Source organism: Acytostelium subglobosum (genome assembly GCF_000787575.1).
Source record: "Acytostelium subglobosum LB1 DNA, scaffold: scaffold1, whole genome shotgun sequence".
Classification (NCBI taxonomy): Eukaryota; Evosea; class Eumycetozoa; order Acytosteliales; family Acytosteliaceae; genus Acytostelium; species Acytostelium subglobosum.
Window position 1 is genome coordinate 1,474,613 of NW_012236531.1, and position 24,520 is coordinate 1,499,132.

The 24,520-nt window shown below is 44.8% G+C and overlaps 13 protein-coding genes across 13 annotated transcripts; 5 read left to right on the plus strand and 8 right to left on the minus strand.

The window, feature by feature from the left end:
* Positions 1-95: 95 nt before the first annotated feature.
* Positions 96-808, minus strand: SAMD00019534_006020 (hypothetical protein; the record flags this gene model as incomplete). The annotated part of the gene is made up of 2 exons (XM_012904035.1): positions 96-205; positions 286-808. Coding segments are annotated over 2 exons (633 nt in total), but the record flags the coding sequence as incomplete, so codon positions are not given.
* Positions 809-1,445: 637 nt separating this feature from the next.
* SAMD00019534_006030 (hypothetical protein) lies at positions 1,446-3,416 on the plus strand (the record flags this gene model as incomplete). Its single annotated transcript, XM_012904036.1, has 1 exon — positions 1,446-3,416. One exon carries the CDS (start codon positions 1,446-1,448, stop codon positions 3,414-3,416), a length of 1,971 nt encoding a protein of 656 aa, XP_012759490.1.
* Positions 3,417-3,792: 376 nt separating this feature from the next.
* On the plus strand, positions 3,793-5,463 carry SAMD00019534_006040 (hypothetical protein; the record flags this gene model as incomplete). Its single annotated transcript, XM_012904037.1, has 3 exons — positions 3,793-4,143; positions 4,240-5,267; positions 5,328-5,463. Coding segments are annotated over 3 exons (1,515 nt in total), but the record flags the coding sequence as incomplete, so codon positions are not given.
* A 1,160-nt stretch (positions 5,464-6,623) lies between these two features.
* SAMD00019534_006050 (hypothetical protein) lies at positions 6,624-7,751 on the plus strand (the record flags this gene model as incomplete). Its single annotated transcript, XM_012904038.1, has 1 exon — positions 6,624-7,751. One exon carries the CDS (start codon positions 6,624-6,626, stop codon positions 7,749-7,751), a length of 1,128 nt encoding a protein of 375 aa, XP_012759492.1.
* Positions 7,752-7,852: 101 nt separating this feature from the next.
* Positions 7,853-9,143, plus strand: SAMD00019534_006060 (hypothetical protein; the record flags this gene model as incomplete). Its single annotated transcript, XM_012904039.1, has 3 exons — positions 7,853-8,302; positions 8,375-8,875; positions 8,946-9,143. 3 exons carry the CDS (start codon positions 7,853-7,855, stop codon positions 9,141-9,143), a joined length of 1,149 nt encoding a protein of 382 aa, XP_012759493.1.
* A 56-nt stretch (positions 9,144-9,199) lies between these two features.
* SAMD00019534_006070 (hypothetical protein) lies at positions 9,200-9,865 on the minus strand (the record flags this gene model as incomplete). The annotated part of the gene is made up of 2 exons (XM_012904040.1): positions 9,200-9,378; positions 9,451-9,865. Coding segments are annotated over 2 exons (594 nt in total), but the record flags the coding sequence as incomplete, so codon positions are not given.
* A 507-nt stretch (positions 9,866-10,372) lies between these two features.
* SAMD00019534_006080 (hypothetical protein) lies at positions 10,373-11,737 on the minus strand (the record flags this gene model as incomplete). Its single annotated transcript, XM_012904041.1, has 2 exons — positions 10,373-11,631; positions 11,701-11,737. The coding sequence occupies 2 exons, from the start codon at positions 11,735-11,737 to the stop codon at positions 10,373-10,375; spliced, it is 1,296 nt and encodes a 431-aa protein (XP_012759495.1).
* Positions 11,738-12,128: 391 nt separating this feature from the next.
* On the minus strand, positions 12,129-14,587 carry SAMD00019534_006090 (hypothetical protein; the record flags this gene model as incomplete). Its single annotated transcript, XM_012904042.1, has 3 exons — positions 12,129-12,149; positions 12,244-13,286; positions 13,408-14,587. The coding sequence occupies 3 exons, from the start codon at positions 14,585-14,587 to the stop codon at positions 12,129-12,131; spliced, it is 2,244 nt and encodes a 747-aa protein (XP_012759496.1).
* Positions 14,588-15,121: 534 nt separating this feature from the next.
* On the minus strand, positions 15,122-16,420 carry SAMD00019534_006100 (hypothetical protein; the record flags this gene model as incomplete). The annotated part of the gene is made up of 2 exons (XM_012904043.1): positions 15,122-15,683; positions 15,747-16,420. The coding sequence occupies 2 exons, from the start codon at positions 16,418-16,420 to the stop codon at positions 15,122-15,124; spliced, it is 1,236 nt and encodes a 411-aa protein (XP_012759497.1).
* A 1,300-nt stretch (positions 16,421-17,720) lies between these two features.
* On the minus strand, positions 17,721-18,686 carry SAMD00019534_006110 (hypothetical protein; the record flags this gene model as incomplete). Its single annotated transcript, XM_012904044.1, has 3 exons — positions 17,721-17,846; positions 17,907-18,142; positions 18,197-18,686. Coding segments are annotated over 3 exons (852 nt in total), but the record flags the coding sequence as incomplete, so codon positions are not given.
* Positions 18,687-20,064: 1,378 nt separating this feature from the next.
* Positions 20,065-20,991, plus strand: SAMD00019534_006120 (hypothetical protein; the record flags this gene model as incomplete). The annotated part of the gene is made up of 3 exons (XM_012904045.1): positions 20,065-20,290; positions 20,359-20,558; positions 20,632-20,991. 3 exons carry the CDS (start codon positions 20,065-20,067, stop codon positions 20,989-20,991), a joined length of 786 nt encoding a protein of 261 aa, XP_012759499.1.
* Positions 20,992-22,188: 1,197 nt separating this feature from the next.
* On the minus strand, positions 22,189-22,758 carry SAMD00019534_006130 (hypothetical protein; the record flags this gene model as incomplete). The annotated part of the gene is made up of 1 exon (XM_012904046.1): positions 22,189-22,758. The coding sequence occupies one exon, from the start codon at positions 22,756-22,758 to the stop codon at positions 22,189-22,191; it is 570 nt and encodes a 189-aa protein (XP_012759500.1).
* A 419-nt stretch (positions 22,759-23,177) lies between these two features.
* SAMD00019534_006140 (hypothetical protein) lies at positions 23,178-24,356 on the minus strand (the record flags this gene model as incomplete). Its single annotated transcript, XM_012904047.1, has 2 exons — positions 23,178-23,275; positions 23,414-24,356. 2 exons carry the CDS (start codon positions 24,354-24,356, stop codon positions 23,178-23,180), a joined length of 1,041 nt encoding a protein of 346 aa, XP_012759501.1.
* Positions 24,357-24,520: the final 164 nt, after the last annotated feature.

Below are 24,520 nucleotides of genomic sequence, written 5' to 3' on the forward strand. Positions count from 1 at the left end.
GTTAAAGTAAAGTATATCCAGCTTTAGTCTATTATCCATTAGCCATGTCGTTCGTTCGTTCGTTCGTTCGTTCGTTCGTTGTCCATGCTCTATGTACAACATTGACAATCGAATGGACACAGATCAGTGTCTCCTGTATCGTAGTCATTCTCCAATCCAAGCTCCTCCTCAGTGTACACTGGCAGTCCTTCGATAAATCTCCTCTCTACACATCATGATTGATTGATTGATTGTCAGTATTCTGTTATATATGTCGTCAATCAATCAAGGATAAGGATACTATACCTTTGATTGTCACACCTCTACTGTCAAAGAAGTCGTCATCATCAATTGCTCTGTTGTTCTTTTGCTTCTTTGCCAATGCTTCGTTCGCAGCCACCTCTTTCTCCTTCTCTCTCTGTTCAATTGCCTTATTCTTTATATCTCTCTGTTTCTTTATCGCAAACAATTGATCCAAGTCAATATCTGCCTTATCATCATTCATTGTCTTTGTCTCTGTCGTCTCAACATTCGATGTATCTGTCTTTGTATCCTTCTTGACTATCTTCTTATTATTCTTCATTATATTGGTGGCTGATGTAGTTGATGTAGTTGATGTAGTTGAGGTCGTTGATGTAGCAGTTTGATCATTCTTTGTTGGAGTTGTAGATGTAGACTTTGAGGTATTCTTTGGCTTTTGTAATAATTGTTCCTTTGGTGTCTTTGTTGTCTTTGTAGTCTTTGTAGTCTGTTGTTGTTGATGTTGTCGGTCAAGTATAGCCTTTCTAGCTTGTAATAGTGATGTCTTCTTCTCCATTGTATATATAACTTATTATCTCTACAATCTGTTAATATCTCTCTATCTCTTCGTTCGTTTTTTGGTTATTGTCAAAGGGTACCCCCTTACTCCAAACTTTCTGTTTTTGATCCAGAGCACAAGATTGTGATCAAGATTGACATGAATAGTGAATGGAGCCAATACAAACTAGTCATTGTAAATAAGTACCTTGTAATAATAGTCTAGTTATATGTATATATAAATAAATATGGTACCAACAACACAACAAACATTAATACCAACAACAATATCACCTAGATATTTATTAAAGGTTGATAATACTTCTGTTTCAAACTCAACAACTTCACCAAAGCAAATACAACATACTTGGAAACAGAATCATCCAGGTATATGTATCAATCCATCAGTTATAGATGATAACCTATTCATACAGAATATAATAGATGGTTATATTATCTCATCAGATATATATCCATTAATATATGATGATGAGGATAAGGATAAGGATGGTTCAATTCAAGTTCCAGAACCTTTAAGTTGTAGGACAACTTCATTCTATCGTAGACTGGCCAAGGATCCATCGATATTTTGTACACTCTCATTGTTGGATCAACAACATTGTATGGTTGGTATACGTGATCTATATTATGCATCACAACAAGTCAATATGTTAAGGGTTACCGATGGTGGCTTGACCCAATGCTTCTACCTGGACCTCGATGCCAAATTCGCCGAACAACATCAACTGTTGGTCAATGGACTGCATTTGTCGCCATTCCCATCGCATCATCATCCGATTATGAAGTACATCCCGCTTGAGCTACCCGATGACGTTGCACGATTCTTCATCACCAATCACCAAACTGGCTTTGCCATGGTCTTTGTCAGTCTCGACGATCTCACATACAACAGCATCGAGAATGTATTGCCAATGGATGGATACATTGGTAAACGTATCACCTCAACGAATGAACAGAATGGTACCATGTCAATCATACAATGTGACAATGGCCCTGGCGTGTATCGATGCCCCCTGTCACTCAATGATGAACTCAAGCGCACTCTACTTGACATGCATGGACTGGGCCTCTACCTAACGCCACTGAACCAGCAAGCTCGAGGTGGCAAACGATTCATATTCACATCTAACTTGCTCAGCAAGGCATTGACAGGCATCGTCAACACAGCCTTCAAGGATACGCCTGAGCTCATCAATTCATTCAGTCATGTCAATGAAGTGTTCCGCTACAACTCATTCCAGCCCACGGACAAGAAGTTCTCTGTACACATTGACACGCCCTACTTTGATGCCAAGAGTTCGCTCTACTCCAAGTACACCATGATCATCTACCTCACGCGTGGAAGAGGCACGGTCGACAACCCCGTGTTGCGTCTCTTCCCAACCAACTCAAGCACACCTTGCGACTTTGTCGAGATGGACGAGTTCACAGCGATCATCTTTGATCAGAAACTAGAGCATGAGGGTCATCCATTTGCCCTGGCGCCAGAGAGTGACAGCAACATCAAGATATTCATGCGAACTGAACTGATATACAGGAACGAGATGAAGTCTGAGCAGATTAACCATCCAGACATTGCACGACTGTTCAACATATCATGTTACACCGCACTGCAGGGCACGCGCAACCCCGAACTCATGCGATACTCAAGCGATCTCTTCAACCAGGTGGCCAAGCTGCGTCGTCAGCTACATGTGGAGCACGCTGACCTTGTGGCGGCCGACGTCCCCATGCTATTCAAGACGATTGAGCGATGTCAATCTCGATTCATCACCAATGGACATGACTACTGGTTCTCTCTAACTGATGAAACAAACACACCAGATCATATCAAGCAGTGTGCCATGGTATGTCTGTTGGACTACTTCAATGGCAGGCTACAGGGCACGACCACCAATCGCCATCTGGTCAAGCACACGGTCATACCAGACCTGCACTACCTCGATGGGGATGATGCGATCGTGGACAAGTTATACAAGATGTTGGGCATGCACGGCCAACATGGTCCTGTTAATGTCTCATCACTCGTCGACTGCACCCTGGACATGCAACAGAAGGGTGACCCCAAGATCTGCTGTCCATATCACCATAGCTTCTGCTTTGACAGCCCACAGAATATGATCGAGGTTCCAGACATTGCCACCGCCTTCAACTACAGCCTATACGGACTTTCCGATGCCATGAACAAGTTCTCGGTGAGCATTCTCAACAAGACCATTCACATCAACTATCAAGACATTGAGGTCGATGACCAGAAGGTGTACTTCAAGGAGACTGGCACACATCCTCGCATCAACTTTGCATCGTGTTGGGCGGACAGCAACTATCCCGAGGACTTTGTCATCACCAATGGCGTGCCCGTAGCAACATTCAAATGTCCATCAATCACCTACTTGCGAGTTGTCACTGGCAGAGGCAAGATAGCACTGATGATGTCCATTGATATGTTCAACAATGGATACATGTTGGGACCTGTCACCACCTCAATGCCAATGCCTACCGTCATTGTGGATCCGCCTCCACATCAGTATGAAGAATATACCTACGATGATGAAGATGTTTTCGAGGATATGTTTGATCTAAATGAGCAATTGGATCAATTGGACAATGAACAATAATAAACAATTATTGATTGATTGATTGATTAGATGAACTTAAACCCCAGACACACTAGTGAATCTGATCGAGTGCACTCCCATCATTCACACACCACGCAACACACATAATCAATCACGTTCGTGGTCAATATTCGTTCATCTTACATTCAGACACAGGACACTCAATCAGTGGTTGAGTGGTGGTTGAAGTTGTAAAGCTCATGTGAACTTATTCACGTGAAGACGACACATGATTGAATGTATGTTCACCATCCATCCATCCATCAATCCAACCAACCAACCAATCAATCAATCGATCAATCAGAATGGAATTTACCATTCAATCATTCAATCAATCAAACTATCCAATCAATATCGTATTCTTTTCTCTTAATAATTATTAATAATAAGAATAATGACACTTGAGAGCATAGAGTCAAAGAACTACCCGCCAATTGAAAGTCATGGTATCATTGGCAACATGTTGACAACGGCTTTGGTGTCAATACAGGGCGAGATCAACTTTATGTGCTATCCACACTTTGACTCACCGGCAATCTTCTGCAAACTACTCGATGCCAATAAGGGTGGCTTCTGGAACATCAAACCAATCTGCAAGGAGTTCAAGACCAAACAAAGTTACTGGCCCGACACCAACGTGCTCCAGACTCGCTTCCTCATGAAGTCTGCCGTCTGTACCATCGTAGACTACATGCCCGTCATCCAAGGCAAGGGTATGAGATGGTTGGTATGTATATTCAATCACATGATCAGTGTCACGTGACATAACGAGCAGTCAGCTGACATCAGTATTATCACGTGACTTTTGAAAATAATCAATCAGGTAAGGAAGGTAAAGGTGATCAGAGGAGACGTGGACTTTGAGATGAAGTGTTGGCCTACGTTTGACTTTGGAAGGAAGACTCACACGGTGAAGAAGACCACGCATGGCTACTTGTTGGCGTCCGAAGGTATAGAGCTCGAGTTGTTGTCCTACTTCCCGCTGTTCCCCAAGGAGAATGGCGAGATCGACTGCAAGTTCAGTCTGAAGGAGAATGAGAGCGCGACATTCGTCCTCAAGGACCCCGAGCAGGACGTCGACCTGTTCATGTTCAAGGACCACAATGGCAGTTGTCGTCGAGAGGAGTACCTCTTCATGAGCACCATCGACTACTGGCAGAAGTGGCTGGAGCGATGCACCTACAAGGGTCGCTGGAGAGAGATTGTTGAGCGCAGTGCGCTGGTCCTCAAGCTGTTGACCTTCTCGCCGACCGGTGCCATCGTGGCAGCTCCAACATGCTCTTTGCCTGAGGACCTTGGAGGTGAGCGCAACTGGGACTACCGCTTCACATGGATCCGTGACGCAGCCTTCACCGTGTACGGACTAATGCGTATTGGCTTCACAGACGAGGCCAAGCACTTTATGGACTGGATCGAGGCGCGTTGCTCCCAGATCGACTATGAGAAGTGCGCCAAAGAGGGAACCATGCCACTCAAGATCATGTACAGCATCAATGGCAGTGAGAAGATCCCCGAGGTTTCGCTCCCACATCTTGAGGGCTACCGCAAGTCGGCCCCAGTGCGCATAGGTAACGATGCTGTGAACCAGAAGCAACTGGACATCTTTGGTGAGATGATGGATTCGGTCTACCTCTCCAACAAGTATGGCTCACTCGTGTCTTACGACTTCTGGACTCATCTCCATCGCATCATCGAGTGGGTGTGCGACCATTGGAACGAGACCGACGAGGGCATCTGGGAGGTGCGCAGTGGACGACAGCACTTTGTATACTCCAAGATCATGTGCTGGGTGGCCATCGACCGTGGTCTACGTCTGGCTGACCGTCGCTCGTTCCCCGCGCCCCGCGAGAGATGGATCAAGATCCGAGACACCATCTATCGCGAGATCCAGGAGAAGGGATGGAACGCCAAGATTGGCGCGTTCACCCAGTCATACGGCTCAGAGAGTCTGGATGCCTCGACGCTCATCATGTCGCTCGTGTTCTTCATGGCGCCCAACGACCCGCGCCACATCCAGACCTTGGAGAACATCCTTTCGTCCACCTGACAAGGGTGGCCTGGTATCCAACTCTTTGGTGTTCCGCTACAACTCGTTCGAGGGCGAGGGCGATGGCCTGTCTGGCGAGGAGGGCACGTTCAACATCTGTACATTCTGGCTGATTGAGGCGCTGACCAGGGCTGGCAAGGAGCACAAAGAGATGCTGATCAAGGCCAGACTCATCTTTGATGAGATGTTAGGTTATGCCAACCATCTTGGACTGTTCTCTGAGGAGATTGGAACTAGTGGCGAAGCACTTGGCAACTTCCCCCAAGCATTCACACATCTCTCGCTAATCAGTGCAGCATTCAATCTGAACAGGGCACTTTCAAAGGGTGGAGTATAACTTGAATGAATGAATGAATGAATGAAGATGACACCATACAAGTTTATGTGATGGATTATTTGATTGTTAGCTCGTCTGATCATGTGATTTCATCAGTATCCAACTTTTCTGGAAATTTTTTCAAAGGGTCACCTGTCAATGATCATTCATTCAATCCAACCATTTCACTCTATCAATCAAACAAATAACAATAAGTGTAGTTATGGTGGAGGACAAATACTTGTTGACAAAGATATTGGGCTACTTTGTTAATGTTAGGACAGCATCGAATAACCCTCAACACTTGTTGTTTTGTATTCGTGTGATTAGGTCAGTGTGCAAGAGATGGAGAGACAACATTGTACAATCACTACAACTTCCAGTGTTTACAATAGACTCAAGATATCAACTACAAGATGATCCATATTCAACAATCATCAGTTATGGATGCCAGTTACAAACTAGATACCGAGCTGATGTCACTTACAGGACACGCGATAACCCCTACCCCAAAGCACCGGCAATCCTTGACGAGGACGTCGAACAACTATGTCTTGTGCTGCCGACCTATGCCACGGACGCTCGCGAGCAACAATGGATAATGAAGAATGCGCCTAAACTGTGGCGACTCGGCTCACTCAGGATTAGATTAAGTGGTCAGCCGACCATTGGAGACAGGGAGATGTTGGACATGCTGGCGCAACACACGCCACTTCACACAGTGAACATCGAGGACAACAGGTGGAAAACTGGTGATGATGTGCTAGGCCTAATCACTGACCCTCGCAACATACTCGGAAACAAGATTATCCATCTCAGCACACATACATTCCTTCCATCACTAATGAACACATTCTTCCCGCTCGACAAGCACTTTGCCAACCTCAAGAGCATCGAGATCAATGTGAAGAAAGGAAGATTCGACGATGATGACCAAAACAGTCCATTAATGGCCATGGGCAATGTCAAGACACTCGAGTCATTCACTCTGACTGGGTACAATGTGCGAGCATCACATCTCGATCACTTACTACGTGATGCCAACTCAATCAGACATTTAACATTGTGTAACCTACACATTGAGAGTAATCAAAAGTCACTATCATCAATGTCACTATCAATGGTCAGCCCAGTCAATGAGGACGATGATGATGATGAGCAATCCAAAGAATTACATATGAACAACACTATGGAGACGATCAGATTGATCAATGTTGATGGCTTTGGAAAGTGTCGATATATCAGATTTGGAAAGTCACTCAAACATTGGGAGATACAACCAGAGTTCACGTATAGGCTGGATGAGGTGGTCAACCTCAGGTGGGTCCTGCTAAATCAAGTGCCCAAGAGTACCAAAGTCAGACTATCGTTGAACATCCATCGTCTAGACAGTTTATCTCTAGACACACTCTTTAACCAGTCGTTTGATATTGACATCATTGGACTACATCTACTTGGTGGCAACCTTACACTGGAATCACTACCATCAATAATGTTCAAATTCCCCAATATCACAGAGCTGGAGGTGTTGATTGGCAAGGACATGCCCATCCAAGAATATGCCGCCAAAGGATTGTTGGAATTCATCGATCAACATCCAAAGTTGAAGTCACTCTCAATCAATGGCAATGATCGACCAAATCAAGATGTATACTACCAATTCTTCAAGGATTTGTTTGGACGTATAGGTGGACTTCAAGAGTTGACCAGCCTCAGTCTTATAAATATGCCATTATATTCAACTGCTGATGAGTATCGTACAAGGATACCAATCATTGTTGAAGCAATTAGAACACGTCCAACAACATTGGTATCAATCCAACTTGAACTATCACTACCAAGAGTTGTCGATGTGGACCAACCTCCATCACCAACATCAATGTTATTCATAGCCAATCGCGACAAATGGAGAAAGTGTGATCTCCATGACTATCCAATCGATGAATACTACCTCAAAACATTGAAGCCATAACCATTCATTTAATTAAATTATTTGTTTGATCAGATTTTTGTGTGAGCATGCTGACGAAAGTGTCGTCTTTGTCTTGTTCAACTCAAACCAACAAGACAACAATGAACATGATCAGAGCAACAAGTGAGCGATCATTCACTCATTGGTCAAACATCATCTTCAAAGGAAGGTGTACATTCTCATCATCTTCAACATCGACTTCATCAACTTCATCAGACACAACAACAACATCATCGTCAGCAGTAACGAATGAAAGGATTAGTAAGATACTTAGTCAGTTCCCAACTATAAAGTATGGCTTTGCTTATGGATCAGGTGTAATACCACAGAAGGGATATAATGCAGGTGCTACATCAATCAGTTTGGATAAGATGCCCATGATTGACTTGGTGTTTGCAGTGGACAACACATTAGAGTGGCATAAAGAGAACATTGAACGCAACTTCCATCACTACTCATTCCTGGCATACATGGGCGAGCAATCAGTCAATCATGTTCAAAAGATGGCCGCCAAGGTCTACTACAACACTCTCTTGAAGCATGAAGGAATAGTAAGTTGAGGCGCGTGGACTACCTTATGATCACACACTCACCCCACCCCCTTTTGGAATGATTCCAATCAGAGATATAAGTATGGAGTGATCGAGTACGGCGACTTGATTGATGATCTTCGAAACTGGGACAGCTTATATGTGTCTGGACGAATGATGAAGCCGATATTACAGTTGCCAAACCTGGCGGATGGAGGCGAACATATGAGCGCGGTCAATCGTGACAGCAACCTGTTGTACGCCATCAGTTGTGCAGTGTTGACACTGCCATCAGAGTTTAGCGAGTATGAGTTGTACCATATGATCAGTTCAATCTCCTACATGGGCGATATTAGAATGCGAGGTGGAGAGAATCCAAACAAGATACACAACATCGTCGTCAACAATCTCGAGTCAATGCGCGCCATCTATATGCCACTGATCAAGCAGCACTTTGGCAACAATATATCAATTGGTCATGTGGACAACACTGGTCTACATCACTTTATAAAGGTAAAGATCATGATCATGATCATGTCGTGTCGCGTTGTCGTTGTTGTGTCCATAACTAACAATGTTGTCGTTATCCACAATGTATGTCTAGAAACTGACTACACAACTGGACTACTTTGAACTGTCTAGGTTGTTACCACCTACGCTACAGAGTGCGGTCGTGAGCAACCTGCGGAAGAACTTGCGAGGTGGAAAGGTTCATGTTGAGCCACAGGTTGTGACCAAGTGTATCCAGGACATTGTCGGTCGCAGCAGCTTCACACAGTCTGCCAAAGGTGTTCTAACTGCTGGTCTAACCAAGTCACTCGAGTACATCTATCTCAAGCTTCAGAAGTCGTCGTCCAAGTGAAGTCGGTGTCATGATTGATCGATTGATCGATTGATTGATTGATCGAAGGCTAACTAACTGGCAAGCACGACGACCAATGCAGTTACAGCAGCGGCAATACCCAATAGAATGAAGATAATGGTGCCGACTCTGTTTGGCGCGAACTTGCCCTTTAGCAACTGTTTGTAGACTTGGAAGTAACGCACTGGACTATATAACAAGAAGATGGTCCCCAGCACTACAAATACAATACCACCTGGTTGTTGATGTTCAAGAAGTTAGAGACGTCACTCATTCCTTCATTCATGTTTCTCAATCAATTACTTACCGACTTTGGAAGAACCTATCTTGGCGAGCGCTACACCTAGAGCGATTGCTGACAGACCGGTCCTGACCCAGGCAAGGTAGGTACGCTCATTGGCAAGATGATCGCGGGCAGTGCTACCCTTGTTCTCTAGGATCTTTGAGAATAGTACTCGGCGCACATGTTCTCTACGCTTCTCTATCGTCACATTGTTATCAATATCTGTCAATATCTCATTAGTTGGTTTCAATTGATTGACTTGTTGTTGTTGCTGTTGTTGAGGTTGCTGTTGAGGTTGTTGCTGTTGTTGAAGAGTTGACATTGGCACTTGGATGGGAGATGATGATGATGGACTCTTTCCAATGGCCTTGTTCAAAGTGGTACTACTACTTCCACCCTGATCTGCATTCATTCCTCCTTCCTCCTGACCATACAACATATATATGATGTACTATGTGCAATGTTATATATATACCTTGTTATCTGTATGACTTGTAAGCTAGTGTGTAGATATAAGTGTGTGGTTACCTTTCATGTGCCAAGGGTTGATCGAGTGTGTTGGAGTCTTTGATGGATAGGACCCATAATCAATGTTATGGAATAGAAGGAGAGTTAGTACCAATCAATCAGAGACATCTGATTAAAGAACACAATATATGTTATTGTTTATTTGGTATGGTATGATCCATTGGTGCATCATAATGAATGAATGAATGAATGAGATGTGTACATATGGCACCAAAGCCTCTCGGCCTGGGCCTGTTGGTGATGGGGACTTGCTGGGGTTGACCAACGTCACCTCCCATAAATGAATATCGAGAGGATTGATGGATGGATTGATTGATTGATTGAATGATTGATTGATGATCCTGGATTGATGAGCTAATAATAATAAATATGTCTACATGATAATGTTATATACGTGTGATGATGTTTGAGTGGACGACTAGTCATCAAGATCCAATGATTGGTCCACTGATGAATCGATTGCACTGCCATTCTCCTTCTTTCTCTTCTTCTTGTAGTGTGTGGCCTTTGGTGGCTGCGAATTGACGAATGCCAGCTTCTTTAACAGCTCGCTGTCGTCGTGTATCTCAAACGGCTGGGAGAAGTTGAAGAAGTACTTGGAGCGGTCGGGCTCCACCTCGCAGTTGATCACCGTCGAGCTCTTGGTGTTGACGACGATGAACGGCAGATGTATCCTGTCATTGTCGCTCTGCGCGGTCGCCGCCACGTCGTTGTCCTCGGCGGCTTTGTTGTTCATCTGGTAGTTGCGATCTATGAGTGAGTTGTAGAGTCGCTCCTGGTTGTTCAGCTCTTTGAGTGCCGCCTTCTTGGCGCGAATGCGCGCCAGAAGATCCAGTTTCTGTTTCTCGAGCGAGGTGTGTGAGGCGGGCGGCGGCGCGGACGACGGCAGGCCGATCCAAGAGATGCGCTGCTTGTCCTTGGCGATGATGCCCATCGCTTGGAACACGTTGAGCACGTCGTAGATGCGGCGCTTCATTGTGTTGGTCTTGAGATCGCCCTCGTTGGCGCCATTCTTGATGCTCTCCTGCATGTACTCCTCGAGCAGCTCGTTCGTCACCTCCTGGTAGGACGTCGAGCGCTTGCTCTGCACCTTCTGGCAGACGCGCATGCTCAGATGACTCAGACCCTTGGACTTGTCCTCCTTGCCCTTGCGCTTCGTCTTCATCGACTCCTCGCTGATGCCCGTGTCAAACAAATGATTGAAGCCCGAGTTGATCGTTGGCATCTCCATGCTCTGATTCAGATCGTTCGACTTAGCACCTGCACCAGTTGTTGCCGCGCCACGTACATTGTTCCGACTTCGCAAGTCACCAAGTAGATAATGATCGCCAATCGATAGTGGTGGTACAACTGTTGATGTAGTTGTTGTTGTTGATGTTGTCGATGTTGTTGATGTTGTAGATGTTGACGTAGGTGAAGTTGTAGCAACAGTAGTAGTGTTGGGATGATGACTATACTCCCTCAGCGCGGGTATCTCATTATTCTGTATGAATCCTGCTTCTCGACCAATGCTCTCCAATCCAGTCTCTTTACATATCCTCATCACAGCCTCATGGAATCCTACATTCTCATCATCTATATCATCAAACGATGTATCCAATTGATCGACCAATATCGAACTCTCTTCAACTATACTATCATCATCATTATTATTCAAACTTCCCAACACTGAATTGACTGATTGATTGATAAGTTATTTGAATGATTGAATCATTGATTGATTGATTGTGTAATTCATTCACATACGGTCAATGGGGCGTGATGCAACGGGATATGAAGACATCCTGTCCTAACTCTATATATCTCTGATCTCTTTCTTTCTTATATATGATTGTTGTGATTGATCAAATGATAATATATATCTTCATCTATCACTGTATGTTATATATATATATGTTTCAATAATAACATCAAAGGTTATAACAACACAATGTTAATAAATGAATGAAAGGTGACCACTTCCCTCCTTTTTTCAAAGTGTGAAACCAAGGGTTAGGGCAAGGGTTGGGGTTAGGGCAAGAGATGGACCATCACAAAGTCAAGCCAATAGATCTATTTATTATAAATATCAAAGTAATAAATGATTGCCTTTTGATGGTAGGTATCACAATTTCTACCTTTACGTATGGGAACGTCTTTCAATTCTGCAATCACATTGTCCAATCGTTCTTGGGTCATTTGTTCAATGTCGCTCTCTAAGAAGAAGGTTTGGATATCCGGTTTAATACTGATCGTTGACAAACTTGGAGTGAGCGCCTTGATCAATGACCATGTATACTCGGAATTAACCTTTTTATGATCATCATCATAGTCGTTAATGATTCCAATGTGATCAGACATTCTCAACGCTGATACATGAGATTCATCTGGATGGTCCAGTTGAGATTGGTTGGGAAGGTCGCTTCCAAGGGGTCGCGGCTTGATCGTCAATGATCTTAATCTTCTTTCAGCCAATGGTAGTGATTGACCAATGAACAACTCGATTGAGATATTGTCAATGTTGCACTTGGAGCTGAGGAGGAATGTCACCAGCGCTTGTGGTCCCACCTCGGAATCACTGTCCATGTTGAAATAGGTGAATGACTTGATCGTTGATTGTGACTCGAGATAGGACACCAGGCTACTTGTGTACTGGATGTGGCCATGAAGATGAAGACCCGTCAACGATGTGAGCTTCGATGCATTGCTCCAATAATCGTACTGGGAGAGACGGATACTTTCGACTGTGAGTGTCACGAGATTGGTGAACGATCCATAGATATCCTCCATGCAGCCCTCAAAGATTTCAATGGGCTCGCCATGGCCGCCATCGTCGGTGCTGAAGGTCAGTTCGCGAATGTTTGGGTTGGCATCACCAATGTCTGACATTGGTTCCTCGGCCATATCTATGCCATCCAACACATAAGAGATGTTGACCTTTGTCAACGATGTGATGCTGAGCTTGCCAATGACCCTGCTCACTTGGTACGCAGGTCCTTTCAGTGATGTCAACACTCCATCGACAATCATTTGTTTGCACAAGTCGCTCTTGAGAAGAACTGAGATTGGGAAGTCGGGGGCCATGTCAATCGTGAGGTGTCGCAGCGGTGTCTTGCCAATCAGTGCGAATGGCAACAAGTCTCTTTGTTTGTTGACATAATCTAAAAACGATCGGTTTATGATTAGTCGATCAAAGCTCTTCACTATCAGTGAATGAAAGTGATGATTGAGAGTGTCAAGCCCGAGTGCCCACCTCCTTTCATTCTCATCGTTGGCCATTCTCCAAGCATCCATCATAATGCAATCCACTATCAATTGAGGCAATTGTGGAAGATTCTTGTCACTATCTGTCTCTATTGTTGTTGTAGTTGAGGTCATGTGTCAGTTATCTTTGAAGTGTCGTGATGTATGTATAAGAGTGTATCTCGAGAATGTGTTGAAGTGACCAATCACATGATTTAAAAGTGTAATTACCATTAATATAATCATCAGGATAGAAGTATAGCATGATGGCCTTATAAAGGTAGGTTTCCCTACTATAACCTAATTTTGGATTGTCATCCAATTGGGTAATCACATTGTCAAAGCTTTCTTGGGTCATTGGAACTCCAAAGTTGTCGGGGTAGCCCGGCTGTAGGACGTCCTCGTCCAAACTGATCCTGGACAAACTTGGTGTGAGCGCCTTGACCAACGACCATGTGAACTCGTGATTACCCTTTCGATGAAAGTAGCCGAAACGGATTCCAATGTGATCGATCATTCTCAATGCTGATACAAGTGATTCATCAACACTAGGGGGTTCCAATTGATCATTGGATTGGGTCTCTCCAATGTGGCGCATCATGATCGTCAATGATCTTATTCTTCTTTGCTGGACCAATGGTATTGCTTCACCAATGAACATTTCGGTTGAGATGATGTCAATTTTGCACTTGGAGCCGAGAAGGAATGCAAGCAGCGTGTCCTTGGAATCGCTCTTCCTCTTGGAATAAGTGAGCGACTTGATCGTTGCCTGTGACTCGAGGTAGGATTCAAGACTTCTAGAGTCATAGATGTTGCCATGAATTTGAAGATGAGTCAATGATGTGAGTGTCGATGCATCCTCCCACCTGTCGAACCATCCCAGCCAGCGCGATTTGATTGTGAGGGACGTGAGATTGAGGAATGATTCAAAGATACCCCTCATGCATCCGACAAAGTGCTGGTTGGGATCACCATGACCTTCATCATGAGTGCTGAAGGTCAGTTCTCGAATGTTTGGGTTGGTGTCGCCAATGTCGTCTTTCATCCAAACCTCTGCATCTTGACCATCCAACTCATATGAGATGTTGACTTTGATCAACGATGTGATGCCAAACATATTGATGACGTTGCTCACTTGATATGCAGGACCAGTGAGTGATGTCAACACTCCATCAATGATGATCTGTTTGAATATGTCGTTATCAAGAATTGGTGCCTCCTTATTGTCATCTTCATAGGGATCATAGTCTTCGTCATCTTTATCAATAGTGAGATGTGCAAGCGGTGTCTTGCCAATCAGTGCGAATGGTAGCAGGTGTCTTCCTTTCTTGATGTATTCAATCGTTGATTTGTTTATGACGAGACGGTCGTATAACTTCACGATAAGTGAACGAAAGTGATGGCTGACCATTGCCAGTCTGAGTGCCCATCTCTCTTCATTCACTAATGGGTCGAGAGCAATTCTCCATGACTCCCTAACAATTCTATCCAATATCAACTGAGGCAACTGTGGAAGAGGCAATGCCATGTCTATATATATCTCTCTGTTGGTTGACGTATGTATCTTGTCTATCTATCGGTGTGCGTGTGTTTTTGGACCAGGTGAAGATAAAAGTAGAATGATATTGATCACTCGAAGTTGTAGAGGATCGTCGTCGTTTAATTTATTTATTGAAGGTTTAATATATTTATTGAAGTATTCTTCAAAGTCCACGTCATTGTAGCTTTAGGTAGTTTCCAATGGCAGTCACAGTGTCCAAGAGCACTTGAGTGAATGACCTTGTCCATTCTGTTTGAGTAAGGTGCCTTGTTGTTGATGATGAACAAGGAACCATCATTACTGCTACAGAATATAGAGATGTTGTCCACATTTACATTCTGTTCAATAGTTAGATGCCGCAGTGGTCTCTTTGATCGTCACATCATATACATCAATCTAACAGATTTAATTATTATAATAATCAGGATAGAAGTATAGCATGATGGCCTTATGATGGTAGGTTTCCCAACTATACCCTAATTTTGGATTGTCATCCAATTTGGTAGTCACATTATCGAGGCGTTCTTGGGTCATTGGTTCTCCAAAGTTGTCGGGGAAGCCCAGCTGTCGGACATCCTCGCCCAAACTGATCTTGGACAAACTTGGTGTGAGCGCCTTGATTAACGACCATGTGAACTCCTGATTAACCTTTTGATGATTATAGCTGATACGGATTCCAATGTGATCGGATACTCTCAATGCTGATATAAGTGATCCATCAGGGTGGTGTACCAATGGATCATTGGATGGGATATCTTCAATTGGGCGTGGCATGATCGTCAATGATCTTAATCTTCGTTGAATCAATGGTATTGTTTCGCCTATGAATACTTCGATTGATAAGATCTCAATGGGGCAATTGGAGCTGAGAAGGAATGCCAATAGCGTGTCCTCGGAGTCGCTCTCCCTATTGGAATAGGTGAATGACTTGATCGTTGACTGTGACTCGAGGTAGGATTCAAGACTTCTAGAGTTATAGATGTTGCCATGAAGTTGAAGATGAGTCAATGATGTGAGTGTCGATGCATACTTCCAACTGTCGAACCTTCCCAGCCGGGGCGTGTCGATGGTGAGCGACGTGAGATTAAGGAATGATTTGAAGACTCCCCTCATGCAGCCGTCAAAGACACAGCCGGGATCACCATTGCCTTCATCATGAGTGCTGAAGGTTAGTTCCCGTATGTTTGGGTTGGTGTCGCCAATGTCGTCTTTCATCCAAACCTCTGCATCTTGACCATCCAACTCATATGAGATGTTGACTTTGATCAACGATGTGATTCCAAACGTCTTGATGACGTTGCACACTTGATATGCAGGACCAGTGAGTGATGTCAACACTCCATCAATGATGATCTGTTTGAATATGTCGTTATCAAGAATTGGTGCTTCCTTATTGTCATCTTCATCTTCATAGGGATCATAGTCTTCGTCTTCTTTATCAATAGTGAGATGTGCCAGCGGTGTCTTGCCAATCAGTGCGAATGGTAGCAGGTGTCTTCCTTTCTTGATGTATTCAATCGTTGATTTGTTTATGATGAGACGGTCGTATAACTTCACGATCAGTGAACGAAAGTGATGGCTGACCATTGCCATTTCAAGTGCCCAACTCCCATCATTCTCCAATGGGTCGAGAGCAATTCTCCATGACTCCCTAACAATTCTATCCAATATCAACTGAGGCAACTGTGGTAGAGGCAATGCCATGTCTATTTATATCTCTCTGTTGGTTGACGTATGTATCTTGTCTATCTGTCTGTGTGTGTGAATGTTCGGCGGCTCAAAGACGAATGATCATTCGAAGCGGGAAAACCTTCAGTTTTATTTATTAATTGAAAAATGGCAGTAACAGTGTCCAAGCGCTCTTGAGTCAATGACCTTGTGCAATAGGTGAAGGTGCCACCATTGAGGATCTCTTTCAAACCGATGGTCGTTGACTCACATGGAGTGATCGCCTTGATCAATAACCATGTGATCTCTGAATATGGGAAATCCTTATAATATTGGTAGCTGTTAAATATTATAACATGATCGACCATCCTCGAGGCAGCTACAATTGATTCATGGTCCAAATCGGTATCCATCGAAGTGAATGAATAGAGTCAATGATCTTAATCTTCGTTCAAGCAATGGAAATGGCCGGTGAACAAACGCTTCGATTGAAATGTTGCCAATGGTACACTCGGGGCTGAAGAGGTACGCAATCAACATGTCCTCTTCTTCCGCTTCCTCCTCTTCCTCCTCTTCCTCCTGCTTGGACAGAGGGTATGGAGTTTTCTCATCTGTGTAGTATTTGAGTGACTTGATCTTAGGCTGTGACTGGAGGTAGGACACTAGGCTGCCTGAGTCATAGATGACGCCATGAAGTTGAAGACGAGTCAATGATGAGAGTGTCGATGCTTGTACCCATTCGTCGTACCATGTTAGCCATTCACTTTTGATCGTAAGTGACAAGAGATTGTGGAATGATCCAAAGATAGCACTCATGCAGCGCTTAAAGGCTTCATAGGGTGTGTATAACTCAGGGGACCCCCTATCCAACATTACATCGGCTGCGCCGATTCCATTATTTATTTCCAATTACTCTTTTATATTCTTTTATATTTCTTTTGGGGAGTCTAGGGAGGATAATAATAATAATAATAATAATAATAAGTGTATCTGTCGACTAACTTGGGGAGGGAAGGGAGGAGAATGGGGAGGGAATTAAAAAGTGTATCTGTCGCAACTTGGGGAGGGAAGGGAGGGGAATAGGGATAGGGAATTTGGGGAAAAAGAGTATGTGTATCGACATAGGGAGGTTGGGGAGTCATTGGTGGAAACTTTTTAATAATTGAAAGAATTATTTGTATTCTTAATTTTCTTCCACCATCGACTCCCTGTCTCCCTGTTTGGACACTGTTACTCTTTTTGGTTGATTTGAGCTTCCCTGAGACTCCCTGAGGTAGAGGTGAGTGATTTGTACAGACAGCTCATCAATTGTTTATTGAGTTTGGTTGCGTTTAGCATCTAGTGCATCCTTGGAGTACTCCAACGCGAGTCCTGACATTACCAAACCTGTTATTGCCACTAGAATTGTCAAATAGGCCACAACAGGAGCACACTTGACCAAAACTCTCCATAACCACCTTAACTAAAAAAAGACTGTTAATATGTTAGTCCATGATCATGATGGGATCTCATCACTACATACCTCCTTCTTCACATTAACAAGAGTGTAGTCTCCAGCTGGATATGGGGGCTGAACAACGTTTGGGCTTGGCGGAGGAGGAGCTACATAGCCAGCAGGAGCTGGATCGGGAGGAGGAGGGTTCCTTCGTCTGAGATTGGCTCGAACCAAATTCAGACCCATCATGATACGTTCCAAGGTGCAACCTTGGTCCAGCTCCATTGCTGGTTGTGCATCTGCATCTCTCCAGAAGACTCGTACTAGTCATCATTAGTGACCATAAGAGTTTGACTTGTGTCGGAGTCAGTACTTACCAGGAGGCTCAGTGATGTAGATGTGCTCGGTGCCAGCAGGGATCAGAGCGTTGGAGTTGGCCACAGCAGCGTTCACAGCGCCAGGACGATACTCGATGTGAGTGTCTGCGCTGTTAGGAAGTCTGTGGGGCAAGAATCTCTCGATAACAACGTCTCTGAGCTCTAGGTAGGGGGTGTTGTCATGCACGACATCAAATGGCGCAGTAGCCTGGCCAAAGTGCAATGTCAATCGAGCAGGAGCAACGAGAGGAGCAGGAGCAACGAGAGGAGCAGGAGCAGGTTTCTTCTTGGCAGGGGCAGGAGGAGGGAGATCGGGAACGTGGGGGATGGCAACGACAGCAACCTCAACTAGAGGTGCACCAGCAAGCGGAGCATCGACAGGGAGAGCACCAGCAGGGGCAACTACTTGAGCAGGTTGGACAACCGCTTGTTGATTATTCATTCTCTGATATCCTTTTGGTTTGTTGAATGACCATCTTAAGCTTCGCATAAGAGTTTATATACTGACAAACATACAACTCTCTCTTGCAAGTTGATCAGTGTTAGAAATAAATGAGCAGTCAATCAATGAATCAATCTATTTAGTGGGCTAATGATTGACTGTTCACAAATTCAAATAAATAAAATAAATGTCAAATATTATCTCCAACAACAGATATAAGATGCCATCAATCAAACATCACTACCAATCAGACCCGGAGTTCAGAGAGCGGCACAAGGCCTACATCAAAGAAAAGGTCAAGTGTGAGTGTGGCTTTGAAGTGGGTAGCACCAATCTCAATCGACACAAGCAGGGCTACATTCACAAACAGTTGATGGCCAACAAATAATTCTAAATGATATAAGTTTATTATCTCAAGTAAAGTTATAACATGCCAGCAACCTACATCACAACCAGACTCAACAACCTCGACTGTCAGATGAGACATTACGCGGGAGCCTACACTAGAGAGACGATCAGAAGGATTGCCCAACAGCTCAGCGATGATCTCAGGTTCCGTGGCTCAGCTGCTCGTCTCGAGGTAGCGATTGAGTACGCCAACCGTCAATATCGTTCAGGTAAGTTCACAAAGGCAGGTGATGCGATCAGCCTGTTCAACCCAGACGAGTATGATGGAGTCCCTCTCGATGACCTCACGATCAAGGGATTCTACATCTTTATCATTCATCCTAACCTCAGAGCAGGCGGCTGTGATGGCAAAGACAACGAYTGCYTCTACGACTGCATCAAAGCGGCATATCCAGACAAAGTGACCAAGCACTTTAGCAAGCCATGGATCTTCAAGCGATTTTTCAAACTAGAGCGCGATGCCAAGGTCCCACTCAATCTCATGTCAGCGATCGAGGACAAGCTCAACATGCGCATCAATGTCAAAGGTGATTACTGCAGGATCTCGACCAAGAGCAGCTGCGTCAGAGTCGTCAATCTCAAACTAACCAATGAGCACTACACTCTCGACAAGCAGGGAGCATTTAAGTCCAAGGGCATCATCCTCAAGCGATACAACGATGACAGAATACTGCCAGTCATGGCGTACAAGTGGGACGACGACAATGATCAGGTTCAACTCTACGATGGCACGAGCCACAGCACGATGAGCAAGGCGACACTCATCGATGAGCTCAAGAAACAAAAGTTCGACGGCAAGTGTCGTTACATCAAGGTGGAGGCTGTCAAGAAGAGGAGAAAGAAGCCTATCAAGACGCTGGAGGAGACATGGGAGGACTTCATCAGAGACGCCGACGCACTCAAAGAAGGTACCAATGTCGTCATCGACTTGTACTTTACAGGATCAAACATTAACAAGGCCGCCCTCAACCTATTCAGCAARTACAAYAAGCATGTCATTCCAGATATCATCGAACAGATGGAGGCAAAGTGGATAGCCAAGGCATCGAATGGACCATTGAGGTTCGCCGACACATWCACTGGCCCTCTCTACAAGTACGAYGTCTCTGGCATGTACGCYGCCATCATGAAGAGCAGTACCTTCTCAGTSCCRATCAAGARAGGCGAGTTCCATCAACTGACTGACGAGGAGCTCAGCGCCAAGTCTGGCATCCCCTTTGGCATCTACAGGGCGATCATCAAAGGTGAGCATCGAGCATTYAGACCCAGCGAGCACAACTATTATACTCACTACGACCTCACCTTTGCSCAGGAKCTAGGACTTACATTCAACCTGATYAAYGAYGRCAAGCACAATGCCCWACTCTWCCCARCTKGCAGRGTCAAYGGCAACATGCTGTTCGGCAAGTTCATCGATCAGGTACTAGAGTGGAAGGARGCAGGTGTGCCYCGCGCCAAGGAGCTCTATCAACGTCTCTGGGGYGCTCTCTCCAAGTACAACAAATCCAAAGAGTATGTCAACATCAAGGCAGAGWAGAATGTTGTMGTCGACAAGGAGCTCGGMATCACTGAYGTTTACTTCAAGGCCAGTCTSCCAGAGAAYCACTCRGTCGATGCGATGAACATCACGCACAATGGCAACGTCATGGTCAAGTCAATCAACAACCTCGACACGTTCGACACGCCATTCGCTCGCATCATGCCATTCATCATCTCTCGTGGTCGCAAGATGATTGGGACGATAATAAAGGATGACATTGACTGCATCAAGCGCGTGCACACTGATGGATTCGTCTCGACCAAGCCATGGACAGTCAGGACTGGCAAGAAGTCATTGGATTACCCCAAGTTGGGCAAGGACTGCGGCGACCTGCGCTACGAGGGCTATTGTGCCAATGCCATCGTCAACAACATGCTCAAGCCAGTTGGAGTGTTTGAAATATAATCTTTACTTCCATCAATATGGACGTAAAGACAGAGCTAGACGACTGGAAACAGATGGAGGAACTACAGAGGCAAGTTGATGAGTTAGAGAAGAGACTCCAATGTCCACGATCATATAGACAGACAGTAAAGTTACCTAGCCATGAGAACTGGGTGATACTCCGTCCTAGATCTGATTGGATTACAAGGGTGGAAGGTGGCAAGCTGGTATGGGGACCAGAAGCATGTGAAACCAGATAGGACCGACTACATAATATAATCTCTACATCCATCAATATGGACGTAAAGAATACCATCGACAGGAGTGGCAGCAACACCAACAAGTCGTACAATCAACAGTACTATGAGGACTTCAAAGATGAGATCAAGGCCTACAACACAGAGAGGATACCATGCGATTCTTGTGGCAAATTAATCTCTCGGCACATGATGAGGCAACACAAGAGAAGGAAGCATTTATGAGATGTTGGTGGCCACAGAACGTGTGTTTATTACAGTACTGTTGGTTGGATAACAGCGGTGCTCTGTCGGTGCTGGGATTAAAAGTGGCAAAACTCCCTCTGTCACACGTGAGGATCTATGGTTCATTAGAGCTACATTCCTGGCTCATTAGAGAACGGGTTTCCAGTTCCTAGTCTATACCCTTGACCGTATGAACTTTTACTACTGGTGTTCATCGGCGAGCCTGGATTCAAGGTTGGTGAAGGGGATCGGCTCCTCTCCAAGTTGAATCTCTCCAGTTGACCAGTGATCTTGGCTACCTGGGTCTGTTGATGGTGATCTCGGATCGCACCCTTGAGAAGTGCTTTCTTAAGGGCCAACTCTTTTCGGTGGACCTTCCTAATGCAAACTACATACATCCCCAGTTGCTGGTTTCCTCCAGCAACACTTGATACAGACAATGGCCTCATCACTCTCATCTTCCACATAGTTATTCTGAAAGTCGGTGTCTATTGTGTTTGTTATTGGTGGTGGAAGAGTAACAACGGCGGATTTTCCACAAGTGGATGGTGTTCTGAGAAAAGACATCTTGGCATTATAAGTGATAATAGACTATTAGGTATTGATATATCGATTAGATTACGAGTGATTTGATTGATCTCGTTAATGAACGTATTTATATCATTGGTTGCGGGTGTGTTAGAATTAACGTGGGTAGCCAGCTTCACCTGTTCGAGACCCTTGGCGTAGCAGTTAGTTAGTTGGCCAGAGGATGCACGCAAGTCGTATCTAAACTCTCTTTCTCAGAGTGATGACATAGGTGGTTTGGTTGACTCTGTAGACCGTCTTTCGTGAACTGTTGGCAAAGAATCAAACTGATGATATGGGAGAAATGGGATGACTTGAGCCAACCAGCTTCGAGACGTTGGCGATAATCGGGATCGTCCAAGCCACATGAAGTGAACTTGGATGATAGGCTAGGCATTGTTGAAGGTGTTCGTGAAGCCTTCGCGTCAGGGTTGGGACCAGCGTCGCCAGTGATCATTAAGTCGTCAGAGTCAATGGACAGTGGGGTGGGCAGAGGAATGGCAGAGGCGGTCTTGGCGGACTTTGAATCAACAACAGGCTTGCTCTTGCATGTTGTCTTGTTGTGGCCTGTTTGTTGGCAATTTCCACACCTGTTGGGCTTGCCTCTCTTGTTCTGTTTGTTGTCGTTCTTCTCGTTCTTCTTGTTCTTCTTGTTCTTCTTGTTCTTGCTGTGTTGTGGCTCTTCACCAAGCACAACGGACTCTTGTTGCTCGGGAATATCTTTGTGAAGGTCGTCCATCTCGTTCWGTTCCTCCTTTCCATTCAATGTCCTATTCCGCTGTGGTGCTGCCATCTTGGATCTGATATATAACAGGTGATCCCAAAACATCGTTGCAGGGATGTCCTCTGGGGCTAAGGGATGATCCTTCCAGAATGGATTCTGAGGGTCCAGGTACATCTCCTCGATCACTTTGATCAGTGTGATCACATCGGAAAGGGCTCGGTGTGGAAGTTGATTCACAATATCGTAGTGTTTGCTGAGGGTGCTCAACTGACGATTGGGCAATGCCAACCAGTTGGTATGATCGAGGGTTTCAATCATTCTGATATTGATTGGTATGGCAACATTGTAATGTGCAGAGGCCTTGATCAGCATGTGCGAGTCATAACCCTTGATATTGTGACCAACCAAGTAGATGGKTTGATGAGGATGGCGTCTCAGAGCTTCCAACCAACAGAAGAAAACTGGACCAACTGTTTGCCAATCGTACTTGAGATTAATAACCTCTTTAGAAGGGACAGCGCAGTGATTGAATCTGTGGAGGACACCTATTATAATATTAGAAGAATGTTAACAGGTTGTCCATTGTGTGATTGAATGATATGAAATGAATGAGTATGAATGAGTGACTGATTGGAGTAATTGAGTGATAGTGTGTGGGGGTTGGACTTACCCTTTCCAGGGTGGATAAGAGTTGAGAATGATCGTGAGGATTGGAGACAAACAGCTGCAATCTCACAAATGCCAATGTTTGTACCCTCAAGGTCAATCACTACAAAGATATCACCATCGATGTGAGATTCAGGTGATTCACCTTCAGGTTGGGACAGCTGGTATCGTTGAAGGATACTGAGCTCACCATCAACGATAGATGGGTCAGATGGTGCAGTGGCCGATTCTTGAAGCTGCACATGATCGCTCTGGGTGACATGGAGCTCGGTGCAAAGGTCTTCATGGTCTATCTGGGAAGGGTCTTGAACTTTCACCTTTTCAAGCTGTGATCGTTCTTTGTAGGCACATGTGTCAATGAGTGTGTCTGCATCGGCGTAACTCCATGAATGACTCTCTACTAGATGCTTCTTGAATCTGTTGACAGAGATGTATATCTTTGAACACGACTCATCAGGGCAAGGATGTCCTCTGGTCGTCTTGCTCTGGGTAGGGTCCAAGTTGCATGTTGATTGCCTGTAGGTGAGCCTCCTTCTCATACATGGATATGCCTTGGCAAACAACTTGAGGCTTGAGGTATCTAGCTTCTTGTTTGATGGACCTTGGGTTGATGGCTCTTGGACAGAGTGCTGGTCCTGTGTGGTTGTGGAAGCACTACCAGCGTTCCCTGTGTTCGGTTGAACAGCATTCTTGTTACCCGCGGGTGCCCCTACACCCTTGTCTCCAGTGTCGGCGGCGTTAGAGCGGCTGTCCAACTTGGATTGGTGACCTCTCGTGAACTTTGGAGTAAGCGCGGTGAGCAACGCTTGACAGAAGGACAGATCTTGATTTGAGTTGTAGTTGCGGGTCGTGTTGAAAACATTCTTATGTCCTTTGTATCTCGAGTCAACATTGTGCTTCTTGATGAGCTCCAATAATGCTGCCCTCTGATACTGATAGAACGACATGAAGTTGGGCTTGAAGACCTTCCTCCGCACGGTACTGAAGTACCACTCGACAAAATATAAGAAAAAAAAAAAGATCTTGGTGAGTGCTGGAGATTGTGGGAAATGTTTGTTGTGCCATGCTGCGAGATTGGTGAGACCATCTATAGTTGTCTGCAGGTGGTCCT